Source organism: Rissa tridactyla, chromosome 3, assembly GCF_028500815.1.
Source record: "Rissa tridactyla isolate bRisTri1 chromosome 3, bRisTri1.patW.cur.20221130, whole genome shotgun sequence".
NCBI classification, from domain to species: Eukaryota; Metazoa; Chordata; class Aves; order Charadriiformes; family Laridae; genus Rissa; species Rissa tridactyla.
The window spans coordinates 15691109-15705956 of NC_071468.1; the positions used below are offsets into that span (position 1 = coordinate 15691109).

Here is a 14848-nt window from a genome sequence, read left to right on the forward strand (position 1 = left end):
AACAGTCAAAACGTGCATGGATGTGCAGCAGTGCTTGCAAGTACATGCAGATGCTATTAGCATAGCGCAGTGCAGCTGTTTAAAAAAAAGAAGATACCTGTTTATCCGCATGTATTCCTGGATTTATTATTTCTTTCAAAATTCCCTACTTTCTGATGTGTGTATGCAGACACAAGGGAATGGGAGCAAACAGATGACCAGAATCTGCAGATATTTGCAGACAGGAGGAAGCTTATGCCCATGAATAGTGCCATTATGCTCGGCGGGGTCACTTTTCTGAGAAAGATTGATCACTTACTTTATTTCATGAAACACCAGTTCCTGACCGAGCACAGACACTGAGGAAACGGATCGGAGTGGAAAGAGTCTAAAAATCTCTTTTCCTGCACTGAATTCAAAATAGCATTTCTCTTACTGGAAAAACAAACATAAGCTCATTTTGGGTGTCTCTGCCTGTCTGCCTGTGGGATTGGCAATCCACACCTTCTGCAGATTTGGAGACCTCTCTGCCCCAGTTTACGCTCTAGAGGTTATGCCTTAATTACAGAAAGCTGATCCGCTGTGACATCAGTTTCCCTCTCTAGGGAAAACTCCTAGCTGTGAAATCCCAGCAGTGACAAATTGTCGTTCTTTTTGTTGTTGTTGTTGTTCTTTTTTTTTTTTTTTCCCTTGGCCAGTCCAGACCAACCCCAAACCTGCCATCTGGGTTTGACCTTGACTACTCCTTTGAGACCGAATCGCGGAGCCTGCTCTCCTGAAATGCTGACATACGGACAACTATTTCCAATGAGTTATCTTGATACAGAAATCATGCTGTATCACAGCCAAGAGCCTGCTCCCTCTGCCAAGCAGGACCCGTGTCTGGGGGGCCGCAGGAGCTGAGAAAGTGCTGTCTGTGGCCTGCCCTGGAGCAGAAAGGATGGACATTGTCCTGCACATGTCAGCTACAGCCCAACCGAAACCTGGGGCGATGCCACAGCAGATGGATGTGCTTACAACCCTCATGTCTGGGGATGTGGGGGTCATCTCCCCTCCATGGGGAGATGGAGGGGAGATGCCCAAAGCCACATAGCCCAGCAGGGAGGGCTTCTCACCAACTTTGGTCTGGTGTGGATGACCAACGTGTTGAGACGGACCGAGCTGCTGTGCCTGGGTGAAAAGGGGATGCTGTGCCAAACGGCTGGGCTAGTCTGTGCCTTCCAGCTGGGCGCATGGGGACATGGGTGGCCTTTAGCTCGGCACCCCCCTTCCGAAGGATGCAGGCACCACCCTTCGCCTTGACCACCGTAGCCAGGGGAGGAATAGGAAGGTCAGCAGGCGCAGGGGGGCTGGGATGTGGCCGTCCCTCCGCCCCGGGCCCCCGCGGGCTTTGCCGGGGCTCGGTGCGGGGCTGGTCGGGGACACACCGCCAGCTCCGGACGCGGGTGGAAAATGGCTCGTGTATCTTTAACCCACAGCGGCCAAAACGCGGCGGCGGTGGGTTGTTTTTTTTTTTTTTCTTAGTTAACAATGGAAACTTTTTTTTTCAGTGTTTCCCTCCAGTCGAGCAGCGCCGAGCGAGCAAAAAAAAAAAAAAAGAAACTTGTTCCGCTGAGTTCAACCCCAGACAGGCTCACAACTTCCTTCCTGCTCTCCTACCCCCTCCCTCCGCTCTCCTCCTCCTCGCCGCTCCTCTCCCTCTCCTCCTCCTCTCTCCGCCTTTCCAGCCGCACCGGGAGCGGGCTCCGGGATCGCGGCGCGGTACTGCCCGGAGCGCGGAGCCGCCCGCGGCCGCGCAGTCTCCGCAGCCGGAGCGCGGAGCGGGTAGAGCCCGGGACCCCCCCGCCTCTCCCCCCCCTCCCCTCACCCCCCCCGCCCTCCACCCGCGGGGCGAGGAAAGCCGTTCGAATCCGCGGAGGGAGCGGGACCGCCGGCCGTGCTCCGCGCCCGCGGAGATGGTTTCTGCAGCGCCCTGCGGCCGCCGGCGCCGGCGGGCGCTGCCGGGCGCCGCGCACTGAGGGCGGGCGCGGATCCTGCTCCCAGGTAAGCGGCGGCGGGTGGGGGGGACGCGGACGACCCCTTCGCCGGGCTAACAACCCCCCCCCCCCCAACCCCCAGCAGCCGGGACGGGGGTCGCCCCGGGAGGTGCGCGGTGCCAGGCGGGCCCCCGCCGGGAGGAAGGGGCGAGATAGTGGGTGGGCAGAGGAGCAGGGACCGAGCGGGCTGTCCCGCACCCTGCCCTGGCCCCAGGCAGGCTGTCCCGCACCCAGAATCTTGCTGAGTACCTTGTGCCGGTGCTTTCGCGCCACAGCCAGAATGCTGGGAGTGTGGTGGTGCCGGGGATCCCTGCAAAAAGGGGTGCCCGGGCTCTGCTGAGCCTCACACTGCCTCCGAGCAGCACCTGAAGGGATGGGGAGTCTTTTGGTCACCCAGTCACTGAAGACTGTGCTTAGACCTCTGGGCATTTACCTGCCAGCAGCCTCACAGGGATGCACAGGGATACCGCTGACAGCATCACACACAAGCACTTCCAAAGACATGTATGCCATAGCCAGAGTTAGCTCACGTGTGGGTAAACAAGCCTGCACACTCATGTAGGCAGCGTGTTTGTGTAGATTTCGTGGGTTCCCATGGCCCACCATGGGATGGGGATTGCAACTCCAGTGACACATGACATGCAAACGGACATGAAGGAAGGCACACTGAAGTACAGAGGGGCACAGAGAACCACCTACAGAAGTAGAGTCTCTCACATGCGAACCACAGGGCACAAAACCACACATGTCTGTATGTGGGATCCGGGCTGTGACTTGGAGGTGGTTGCAGCAGTCGATGCCCCAGAAGGCAGACATGCACAGGGGAGGCACGTTTAGACAGGGCACATGTGAAGATGTGCAGGGCCATGTTGTTGCACATGATAAGTTAGGGAAGTAGTGGAGACGTCGTCCCATAACCATACAAAACTGCAAGCAGGAAGGCTTCATGTGTACCATTGAACAGAAATCCATGCTTGAGACTTGATCTCGGTCGTAGGTGACAAACCGGAAAGTGGCAAATCTGAGCTGTGTGGAGTTTTTCCCTTCCTTCAGAAAATGTCGGCTTTTGGGCCCAAAACTTGAAAGCTGACAACTTTCAGCTCACACCAGTCGGCCATAACTCCCTAATTCAGTTGCAGGAACGGCTGCTGACTGTGTGTCCTCTCGGACATCACTGCTGTATCTGCATCAGCCAGCAACATGGAGAGGGGGAGGGAAGGCAGGAAAGAGAGCAAACAGCCTCAAACCTGATTTCCCCTCGGCTCAGACCCTTCTGAAGACTAGGCTGGGCCATGTCCCTAGGGGTGGCACACTAGGGATGGATGCAGGTGTGTGCAGGAGCTGGAGGGGGCACATAGGAAGGGAAGAGTCCAGCCAGCTGTGTGCACAGCTGGAGGGTGAGTTTACGGGGTGCACAGAATTACCCTCACCACTTCTCTCTCTCTCTCTCCTCAGCTGTCTCGTTTTATGGAGCTGCGGACTGGTGCCAGCCCAGCTCCCCCGCTGCCTCCCAGCGATGCTGCTGGTCCTGGTGTGGAGAGACCCTCGGCAGCCCCGTGGAGTCTGAGCGCCGAGGCGGCAGCGGTGGCGGCCCCCCTGTGCGCCCCGGCTGACTACTATGGCCGTGTACTGCTATGCGCTCAATAGCTTGGTGATGATGAATAGCAACAGCGAGGTGACAAGCGGCGGGAGCAAGACACCACCTCCTCCCAGTCAAGTGCTACCCAGGGGCCCGGAGACACCCGGCAGCTGCCGCCCGCTCCCCGTCTTCAGCCCAGCCCCCGTGCCACCCCGCTCCCCTCGCCGTGGTCCCGCTTTCCTCTTCCCGCCGTTGGAGGAACCCCCACGGCAGCCGGGAAGTCCCGGGGGTCGTCGGGGCAGCCGGGGTGAAGAGGGGCAGCCAGGACTCCCTGTGGCACGGCAACTTCAGCGGGAGCTGCACAACGTCCAGGTGAACCAGAAAGTGGGGCTTTTTGAGGCACATATCCAGGCGCACAGCTCCGCCACCCAGCCGCCGCGGAGCCCTCGGCCATCTTCGCCCCGGCCACGGCCTGCCAGCCCCACGGTGCCGATGGTGGGACTTGGGACCGGACCCCGGCCACGAGCCTACGGGGAGAGTGAGGCCCCTGATCTTGGTGGGGTGCAGGTCTGGCCAAGCACTGCAGAGCCCTCAGGGAGGCCGATGGTGATGGTGGTTCCAGCTGTGGGGCTGGTGGAGGGCAGCAGCCCCCTGAAGCTGTCAGAGCCTGGACCACAGCGAGGTGAGGTGGTGGTAGCCCCCACAGGACTTGAGGGCCAGTGCCCAGCTGTTGGTGGGAGCATCCCCGCTGTCATTGTCACGGACCTGGGGGGCCCGGAGGAGGAGGCGGGCGCCGTGCCCCCCGGCAGCCTGCCCGTCCGGAAGCTGTCGTCGTCTTCAGCCTCTTCCACTGGCTTCTCCTCATCCTGGGAGGAGTCTGAGGAGGACATCTCCAGTGACCCTGAGCGCACTCTGGACCAGACACCGGCCTTCCTGCAGACCCTGGACCAGCAGAAGCCCCGAGTGGTGAGTCTTGCACCAGCCCTGGGGAGGTGGGACGAGGGCTGGCTGCATCCCTGCTCCGAGGCACAGCTGCAGCGGGAGGGCAGAGGTCTGTCGCAGCAGAGAAACTTTGCACTTGCTTGTCGGTGCTTGGCTTCCCTCACATGAAAAGCTTATCCCTCTTCCTAGTCTGAAAATCCCCTGCTCGCAGTAGAGAGCAGCAGTACCCGTCCCACTGTGCATGGTCCTTGCAGAGCTTCCCCAGTGCTGCAAGCTGCCCGCTGGCGTGCTTATTGTGTACCCATGGACTGCAGCCTTCTGCTGACATGCGGTTACGAGCCTCAGCTTTCCCTCAGCACAGCTTCCCTGGATGCTGGAGGTTTCCCGTGATTTACATGAGCCTAAGGGGAAATTTATTTCCTTCTTGGAGTCGAAACTGTGTGGGCCAACTGTCTGTTAAAATTTATACTGATGCCCATCACTGTAGTGTCTGTGTGCCTTTCACTTGGAAGCAAAAACCTCTAGAATTTCTGGTAATTCCCCTTTTGAATAAAACTTTTTGATTTTGGGGTATCTTATATTTCAGGTAAGCATATTTTTATAAGGTATTTATATTAAGTTCATTTGTTTCTGGATCTCTGTTGTGGGGCTAGTTGGGAGGCTTCAAGCAAGAGAATGCATCAATGTTGTATTACCCTTAGAGCAGAAAGGTCTACTCAGAGAGGAGGGCTTTGATGCATTCTCCATAGGCAGACACTCCACTCATGGGATTTCTTGTGTCATTTGGGGAGTTTGTTCCACGTCTGAATGCTCTGCACAGAGTGTGCTTTGCTCTGAGCTGTCACGCCATTTATCCAGAGGGCTTTGAACCGCTTTACCCCAGCGCAGGGTGCCCGTCACGAGGTTCTCTGACCAGCACATGGGCTCTCCCATCCTCCGGCTGTGAGAAGTTACATTGATTTGAGCTCAGCACTGGAGCCTTGCACTGACAAACCCTGAAAAATGCAGGGCAGTCCAGTGACTCCTTAATTTTAAAGAGTTTGATAAAGGCCCATCAACTTTCAGTGATGTCGTTCGCTATGTTTAACTTTCTGTAGACATATGATAGTGAAACTCTTGGTAAGCGTAATGACACAAGGAAAACCGGTGCAGGGAAACATCTAAGTAAAGTGAAGGTATCAAACTTGTGAAGAACCGACAGACTGTGGTTTGTAAAACACTCAGGAGGCTGAAATAAATATATTTGCTTGTCTACTTGTTTCATCCTGCTCCAAGAACTCAGGCTCAGTTCTGCTCAGGATGGAGAAGCAGTTGAGTAAAAGCACAGTTAATGAAGTTACGAGTGCGTGGCTCATCGTGTTTGCAGACAGTGTTGTATTTTGGGGCTCTCAACTGATGAATCAGCTCGCTCCCTTTGGGAGCTGCTACGATCCCTCTGCTGACTAAATTCTGCTGGTTTTGTGTGCATGAGCTGTAGTAATCTCTGCTCTATTCTCCATACTAATGACTGTTCCTAGTGCCAGATCCCACTGATTTGCTGCTGAAAACAGTTTGCTGATGGGCAAAATCATGCCTGATGCTCCTGTGGAAAGCTTCCTGGAGCCTCAGGCTGACTCTGCGCAACCTCCCGTGGCCTCCAGTGAGCTCAGCCAGGCCGGTGGCTCGGCAGTGAACAGGGAAGGCTCGTTTGTATTGCCAAAAGGCCTGGATCAGAGGGAGCTCAGATCAGGTTTGAGATCAGAGTAACTCTGCTGGGCTCAGTGGGACTACTCCAAGCTAAATGAGGTGAAGATCTGGTCCAAAATGTGTCAGGCAGTCTGAGGAGGTGCACTTGATTTTGTGTTTCAGTGCTGGAGTCAGCTCAGCAGGAGCGATTGGGCTAATTTACAAGGATACTTTCCGCTGGGCTCCACAGGTCCCATGCAGGGCTGATCACTGGCTTTGGCAGGTTATAGTCAACTTCTCAGCAGGATTGTGCGCAAATGCCCAGTAATTCAAAGCTGATTCATATAAATAACACCCAACTTTGTGTACTGGTTGGCAACATCTTTTAAATCCATAATGACAGCAGAAGGCAGCTACTGAAGCAGTCTCAGGTTGCACACTCATTTGTTTTCATGAACTCACTATTTCCTTTTAACAACGCACACGGTCTGGAAATGAGTTGTGTAATGAGGGAGAATGTGTGAGAAGCTCTCTCCGCAACTCGTGCTTTTCCGTCAAAATAAATCCTGGGAGACCTCAGCTGACAGAAACCAACACCATGCCTCTGGGTTGAGCAGATAAAAGCTGGGCAGGCAGAGAGCCCTGCCTGTCTGCACCGGGTGCTGCTGGCAGAGGGGAGGGCTACTGTACCTGGAGGAGAGGTAATAACGAGCAACAGGAAAGCAGTTCTTGCTGCAGATATGGTCTGTGCCGCGCATCTCGCATAGCATGTTTACAGATTTGATAAACAGCAGGCTTGCTTCTGCCCTTCCTTTCTGGAGGCTGTCTGAGTTAGCAAATCTGTTAGGGATGTCCGGCTGTCTATTGTAGTTCCTCCTGGCATCCCCGGGAAATGGGCAGATCCCTCTGGCTGGCATGGATTCATCTTCCATTTGTACTTCAGGTAGGAAACTTCATTTGCGGTGGGGCCCACAAATTGGCCAGTAAGAAAATGACATTGTTAGGAAAAGGGAGGGAGTGCAGCCACTTTTTTGGACACTGTGACCTGGAGCAGCTTGGTGGCTGATACGGGCTCTGCCTTTGTTTATTTAAACAGTTTACTCAGTGCTTTCCCTGTCCCTGAAGTGTGCCGGTGCCCAGTGGGCTGCACAGCACTGGGAAACAGTGACCCTGCCGTGATTACGGCAGACTTGTGAAATCCAGTGACAGTAAGAGCAATTTGATGTTTTGCTGTTGTCTACTTCCAAGTCCACTTAAGGTCTGAGTAAACCTCCATGTAAGGGCTTTTGCAGCTGTGGCTTTCCCCGGGCTGTGGGCTGCTGCTGGAGAAACCCCACGTTTGTTTATTGATGGTTGCAAGGTTTCAAAGACACTTGAGTGATTACACTTCTCAGGCTGCGTGGGAGGGATGGCGTGTCCAGGCAGCATGTTGGGATGGGGACAATGCGGTTTGACAAGACAGCGGAGGGGTAGTACTCACTGCAAAACCCCTGCGACAGCGATGTGGGCAGTTTGGGGAAGGAGCCAGTGCCTCCACTTGCCCACCACCCAAGCCAGGGGGACGCAGCAGCTTTTGGAAGGTGCCTGTCTTCATCATAGCACATGCCCCGTGCCTAGGGAGGATTTCTCTCCTCCTGGCTGATCACACTGGTTAGTTGTGTAAGGGACTGAGAAGGTGCACCCTGTCCCAGGCTCCGAGTGGCACAGGTAGCCTGAGATGGCAACTTGGCTCCTAAGGGAGATTTCACACCCAAAATAAGCCCCGTTCTAGCTGTGACTCCCATTGACTTCAATGGGAAAATACGGGTTTGTGAGTTTTGCTGTTCCTGGGAAACCCTGTTTGCTCTTGCCAAGGGAGAGCTGATAGACCAAGGTGTACTCAGCAGTGGGAGGCCTGGCCCCAGTCTTGGAAGCCAACTGCAGCCCTTAAGTGAAAGATATTCCAGTGCTGGTCATTGCAGCAAGTTGTTGTCGTTGACCTAAATCCCCTAGTTTGTCAATTCCTTGGCAACTAGAGGCAAAGCTACAGATGAGCTGGGGGAAAGGCAGAAATTGTGCAAGTACGTACTATAGAAAAATGACATGTCAAGGGGAAAAAAAACACCCTCCTGGAAAAACAGTGCAAGACTTTGCAGTGTTCCTCTTCCTGGCTTTCCCACAGCCGCTGTGGAAACACAAGGAGATACAGCAGAATAGTAATCAAGCGACTCTCGGTACATTGTGAAACCTCTGTTCCTTTCAACAGGCGGAGCAGCTTGCTCAGAATAAGAGACTTCCATTAACCTGTGCAAAATGGCAAGAGTTTTTGGAAAAAGCTAATGGCATTGCTGCTGACAGGCGATTTTTTAATTGACTTATTTGTTTGACTCACAATGGCTGTAACGTATTTCTGAAAGGAGCCAAGTTTAGACAGGGTTAGTGTCAGCCAAGGGCCTGTGGGACCCTTGCTTATTTCTCTTTGAGATGTTCCAAGGCATAAGCTGACAACAGCACTTCTGATTTGTTCCTATAAAAATCAATCAAATTAAATAAGCTTTGATTCCCTTTCCTAAACTGTCACTGTGATCAGGAAGTCTCCATGTAATAGAAACCATGACCACATGGCTGTGGTGATGCATGCAAGTCCCGTGTATATATATCTTTATGCTGACTCTGTTTATGTATTTTACTTCTTCCTCCCACCATGTTTGTCTTAAAGCTCCTAAGCGTATGAGCTTGTGAGTGGTATCACAAATTTAGTATCAATATAATGTCTAGCATATTGGGACCCTGCTTTCTTGCTCTGGAAGGCAACTGTTACTCTAGTAATGCATATCATTGCCCAGGGAAGGTGCTTAGCACACCAGCTAAGCTGCTGGAGGATGGAGCCGCCTTCAAGCCCTGCTGTGGGAAGACGAGGAGGAAGAGCAGAATGAGGTGGACACCTCTGTGTTTCCACTCTCAGAGCACCACACTCAGCAGACCTGACAGCACGGCATGTTTTGTCTGCTTGGAGAAGATCAGGACCCTCTGGTGCCCATCGGGCTGGGCTGACCTTCAGGCTCTTCGTAGATGGAGGCACTGCACTCTGGGGAGTTCACAAAGCACCGCTCTCTATTTGGTAGCTTATTTTCTACTTACTCATGTAGCCTTCTTGAGCAATAAGCAGCTTTTTTATGGGCTCCCACCCACGGAGGCTAGGTGAAGATTCTGCTATAACCCTATGGGAGATGAACGGTGCTATTTCAAGTCCATTTTCATCAGCGCTTTTAAGCTCATTGGGAAGGGTTTCTTCTGTGCTACCATTCTCCGTGATTGACAGCGCAGGAATTACATGGCACATAGCAGATCCTTTTCATAGAGGGACTTACTTGCTAGCACAGCTGCTGTCTCTTGCATGTATTTTTTTTTTTTTTGAACAATTTAACACTTGAAGGCATTCATAGAAAGTGGAAAAAAGCCCAAAACATTTCCAAGGTGCAGGAAGAACAGACATTAGGCCCATTGTCCTTATGGTCCCCGGCTCTGGAAACAGCCAGGTTTCCTCCCCTTCTGATGGGAACGGCAGGATGTCAGGAGCTTGGTTGGTTTGATCCTTCAGGTGTTAAGCAGAACGTCCACAGAGTGAAGTTCCCAGATCAGTGGAAACTTTACAGTTTTGTCTTTACCTTTGTAGAGCCTTGCAATGACAAAACCAATCAAACCATAGTCAGCACCTGTCTCATGTTTTCCGTATTATTTCTATAATGTGTTAGGACAGATTTGCATGTGAAGAAAATATTAGCGCAGCTCTGAGCTCCCACATGGCGTGCGGTGACTGAAAGCCAGTGCTGAGCTAATGTTTTCTTTACATGTAAATCTGTTCTAACTCAGTAGAGAAATAATGACATCTATGTATGATGTTAAATGTAGCTTCAGCTAAGATTAGTCTTCTGTAATTGTTAGAGATTATTTTTGTTTATACCAGTAGGTAAATTTGTGCAGTAAATTTGACCTGCTTTCTTCCAATGAAGGTCAGCCAAGCTTTCTAAGAAAGATATGTTAATATTTAACAGACAGTGAAAACGAAATGTTAACATTTTCAAATCACTGAGTAACTTAGTAGCGTAATCCCTATTCTCAAAAGTGACTTTTCAGGGAATGTGGGCTTCCACACTTGCTGGGTCACTTTAAATGGTCCTTTTATGGAATTCATCTTGCTCAGCCTTCTTGGATGTCTCCTCAGGATAAGCCTCCTCCTAGGTACCTTTCTTCTCTGTTGACGCTGATGTTATCTTGAGGTCTGCTAGCCCAGGAGTCTGCTTAAGTCAGGGGAATCTATTCCTAAAGTACTCATGAATGTCTTCTGTAAAATTTATCCCAATTTCATTCTTATTACATGAAAAGCCAGGTCATGCATAGCCTGCACAACAGCTGCAAGTGGTTCAGGAAGCTGCTCCAGTCTGAGGTCTACCAGCTTCAAAAGCAAGTGCCTCTGATTTGGCTTTTAAATCAGTGTTTAGGCAGCAAAATGTGTGATTTGCTCTGTAATAGGGATGATCACCCAGCAGTGCCTTTCAGCATGAGTTGGCGTTAAGTATGTTCAGAAGCTCAGGGTCTCCAGCTGCAAGTTTCAGTCTGGGTGTAGGTACAATGAATGCACTCAGAATTGGTGGAAGCTTTTGGAAAACATAGCTTGCAGCTTCTTCTTTCCCAGCCGTGGTGGGAGTTCACTGCCACAGAGCTGCTGTCATGGCTGTGTGCCTGTGGAGATCCTCACTGCTGTAGTCAGACGCAGGTTGCATTGACTGCTGAGGGCAGGCATTTTCTGTCCTTACTTTCTCATAGATAGGCAACATCAGTCTGAAACTGCTGCAAGCTGCTAAAACCCATATTAGCCTTTTCCCTCTCATGATATTTATTTCAATGCTACCATATGCTTCAACTATGAGAAGGAAGAAGTGGGTTTTTATAGTAAAGAACATTCTTTTCCTGAGTGATGTGGAAAAAGAGACAGCCTAGTAGAAGGAATTCAATTCTTCCTGTTACATCTAAGATTTATGGCTAGCCAAAATACAAGGATTGCTTTTGGAAGGAGAACTAGGGGGCAAAACAACAAGTGCTTAGCACTTACAACTTCTTCTTGTAAGCAGTACAGTGTATTATCTGATCAGCGCTACACAACAGGAACTGCATTAGCATTCAGCGTTGTTGCGGTTTTAAGTAATAGTAAAGCATCTCTCGTCCCCCTGAAAGATATGTATGGGCTCTGGAGTGACATACCGACAGACGTTTTAGTGAGTTTGGTTCAAAGGACAGAATCAGATTGCCTCTTCGCTGTTTGCTTCACGCATTTGATTTGGAGAGAGGTCGGCACCTGCAGTTACCGTGGTGTGGACCTCACTGAATTGATGTGAGTTTTGCCTAGGGTTTCATCCTTGGCTTCTGGGGTTTCATCCTTGACTTTAAGTCTTGTACTTGGGGTTTTGGAAAATAGGGCTCTCGGACTGTGTGCAGCAGAGCGGGGGGTCTCAGCCTACAGTCTTCACTGTTATGAAATTCCCTTCAGCCTGAGTGCTTTGGGTTTTGCCTGAATGAAGACCAACATATCAACACCATGAACAACCAGCACAACATCTTGGCTATGGAGCAGGACCAACCCTCTCCCTCCCATCAGCGTTTGCAGAAGGGGCCAACAGAAACGTGGCACCCAGTGGAAGGTAGCAGAGGGCTAAACAACGGCAGCACCTACCTTCAGCATCACCTCCTCCTCCTCCCCCTTCGCTTCCTGTCCCTTTGCCCTTGCTTGGGCAATTCATCTGCAGCAAGATAGAATCAAAGAACCCTCTTCCTTTGCTAAACAATTTGCTCCTTTTGTTAGGGTCAGATAAAATGCTGATAAAAGCTGTTGTAGCTCCGCTGAAGGCAGCAGGAGCATGCTGCAGATTTGGTCCTTGATCGTTTCTCACCTTGCTCTCCCCTGCATGTATCCAGTTACATCTTGTGATAAATCCAACGTTAAACGGAATTAATGAAGCAGAGATGCAGTCCCCACAGGGGTTTTGCCCATCGATAGGTACAGTGCTTCAGAGCCTTTGGGGACAGGAGTTTTATAAACGGAAAGATCTGCAGGGTGACTTTTCGGAAAGCGCGTTTTAGGGTTGGGTGTTTTTCTCTCGTTCCTCGCTAAACAATCTCCGATCCCTGCTGCTTGGGAAAAGGGCAGGAGCGGAGCCTGGCCCTCAGCACACCGCTGAGCTTTGTTCACTGCAGCCGTACTTTGACAAGGCATTTTGGAGAGGCGTAGGAATAGCTTTTATCCCATTGAGCTAAATGCATTCAAAATGTTTTCGTTAAATGGGTACTTAAATACACTGGTCAAGAGAGCCTGTGCGTACCCCTCAAAAGAGAGAAGAGCAGGGTGCCAAGGAGGGGCAGGGGTGAGAGGGAGGTGAGCAGGCTCCTTCTCACCACATGGACCATAGGACTTGCTGTGCCGGCAGCCACAAGCACCATTAGGTAGCCCCGGGCATCCTCCCACTGCAAGGAAAGTACAGAGCAGCCGGGGGAGAGTTAGCCACATGTCCAAACGTAATATGGTTGCTATTACGGGTAATATATATTTAACACTCTGCAGGGACCATTAAAACGTGCATCTGTAGGAAGGGGAAAAAAGTCAGGTTTGCTTTTTTGGCAGACTGCAGATCAGAGAGTCCAATCTGCAATCTTTCCTGGTGTGTTTCATGTGGGTGGGTTTTGTGAAGTTACAGGCAAAGTTATTGCACCCCTAGGCTACTCGCATTAAATGTTTCTCCAATTTTAGCAACATTCTTTCCAGGCTCAGCTACATTTGTTTTTATCTTCTCTATGGCAATTGATGATCTAAGTCTAAAATGTATAACTCCGCAGGATCTCCTGTTATATATTTCTTCCACAGCTGTAGCTGAATCAGGACAGTATAATCCAATGACATGTTGTAATGCCTAATGCTTTCTTTAATACATTCCAGATTAAAGGAGTCAGCAAAGTTTACATATCCAAAGTAATAAATTTAAACAATAATAACCACAAATCCCGAACCATGATAATATCTTGAAAGTGTTGGGTGTTTTTTTTTTCCTCCTATCTTCTCTGCTCTGGCTAAAGTCTGTTTGTAGGAAAGTCAACAGGACAGATAAAAGATGATGAGACAAACAACTTAATCCCTTAATAATGTCAAGTGGAAAATCCAACAACAGATTGGCAAGGACCTCAAATAATAACTGCAAAGTGGCCCTTACTGAGGACTACAGACCTAGTTTAAAAGGCCAAGCTTGGGATATAATTAGAGATGAGCCTGAATCAGTGCCCACAGGATCAAACATTTCTTTGAATTCTCAAATGGAGCCCAATTCCTTTTTTTTATCCATGCTTGCATAGTGTCAGCTTAGCTCCATTGAAGCCAGTTCAGCATCACCTTGTACCCTGTGGTGCCCTCAGTACCCACCCAAAGTGACCATGAAAGGCCCCAGGGTGGTATTTCCACCTTGGTGCTGTTGCAGGTGGGAGCACGGGACAGCAGGGAGTGCACGCTGCCCAGGCGGGCACCTGTCATGGCAGCACGAGGAGGAGGAGAGCTGGGCACCGCTTGCTGGCACCGTGCTGGACTCTGAGTCCCATCATCTCATCCTGCTCTTGCTGGGGACGGGCACACAGCTGCACCCTCATGCAGCAACCCCCATTCCTGCTGCTTCGGGCAGTCTCGGGCTGCCATTAATAGATACGCCTTGAAAGCAAGGCATGTGGTCACGGAAGTAGGAGGCACTGGGAAATGCAATTGCCAAGCAGCTTCAGAAAAAGCATGTTAATTGTTATCTCCTGAGAGGTGTATTTACTTGGAGCCGACAGTCCTTCACCCTGGGGTTTCATGGTGGGAATGTCTTGCTGGGGTGGAGACCAGGGCCTCCAGAAAGGAAAGAGATTTTAAAACTGTGTCTTATCTCTATGCACCTGAATTACTGTTGTATTTTAAAAGAATATGTGAAAGCCATTGTTTGAAAAAACCCTGACAAGTGTGCTCTCCCAGCTCCATTGTTTTAACATTCTCCTAGGAATTTGTATATAAAATGTTCCCAATCCAGTTTATCTCTCTCTGCTTGACAAATCCTGCATTTCCCTTCCATACTTTCAGCAGAGTGGGAACTAACCTTGATCTTTTTGCAAAGCCAACAGAATTGCCTTGTTGGGTGTCACGTTGCCACCTTCACACACAAACAGTGCGTGTCGCAGTTTTTGAGCAAGATGTATCACCACTGAAAAAAAAGTCTGCGTAAAGCTCATACATTCAAGATGAACTTTTGTAAAAGCAGCTTTAAACTGAACCAGACCCTCTCTCGGAGGAGGGAAATGTCGTCCAGCTCTCGTGGAAGCTGCCTGCGCAGCAGGTTAAAACAAATGGTTTGAAGCCAGGGATACAGCTCAGGTCCTCCGTTAGCAGCCCCTCATCTATGTCTCATCTCGAGGAGAAAATAGTTGGCCCCTCTCCTCAGGTCTCTGTTTTCTCATGTTACCCTTCATTGCTGGAATGGCTTTTTCGAGCCAAGGTAGGCAGTGTGGGAATCCAGGTGGTCAGAAGTGACCATAACATTGACCAGGTGCTGGACTGGTAATGAGAGGGAAATGCAGAGGTAGCATGGTGCCACCTTGTCTG

At 50.7% G+C, this 14848-nt stretch overlaps 1 protein-coding gene across 1 annotated transcript in view; it reads left to right on the forward strand.

Moving 5' to 3' along the window:
• The first annotated feature begins 1664 nt into the window (after positions 1–1664).
• The window catches only part of ITPKB (inositol-trisphosphate 3-kinase B), a 70787-nt gene continuing 57603 nt past the window's right edge, over positions 1665–14848 (forward strand). The window contains exons 1-2 of the mRNA XM_054195267.1: positions 1665–2022; positions 3471–4560. Coding sequence (XP_054051242.1) covers positions 3634–4560 — 927 coding nt within the window. The 5' untranslated portion in view covers positions 1665–2022; positions 3471–3633. The remainder of the gene's footprint in view (positions 2023–3470; positions 4561–14848) is intronic.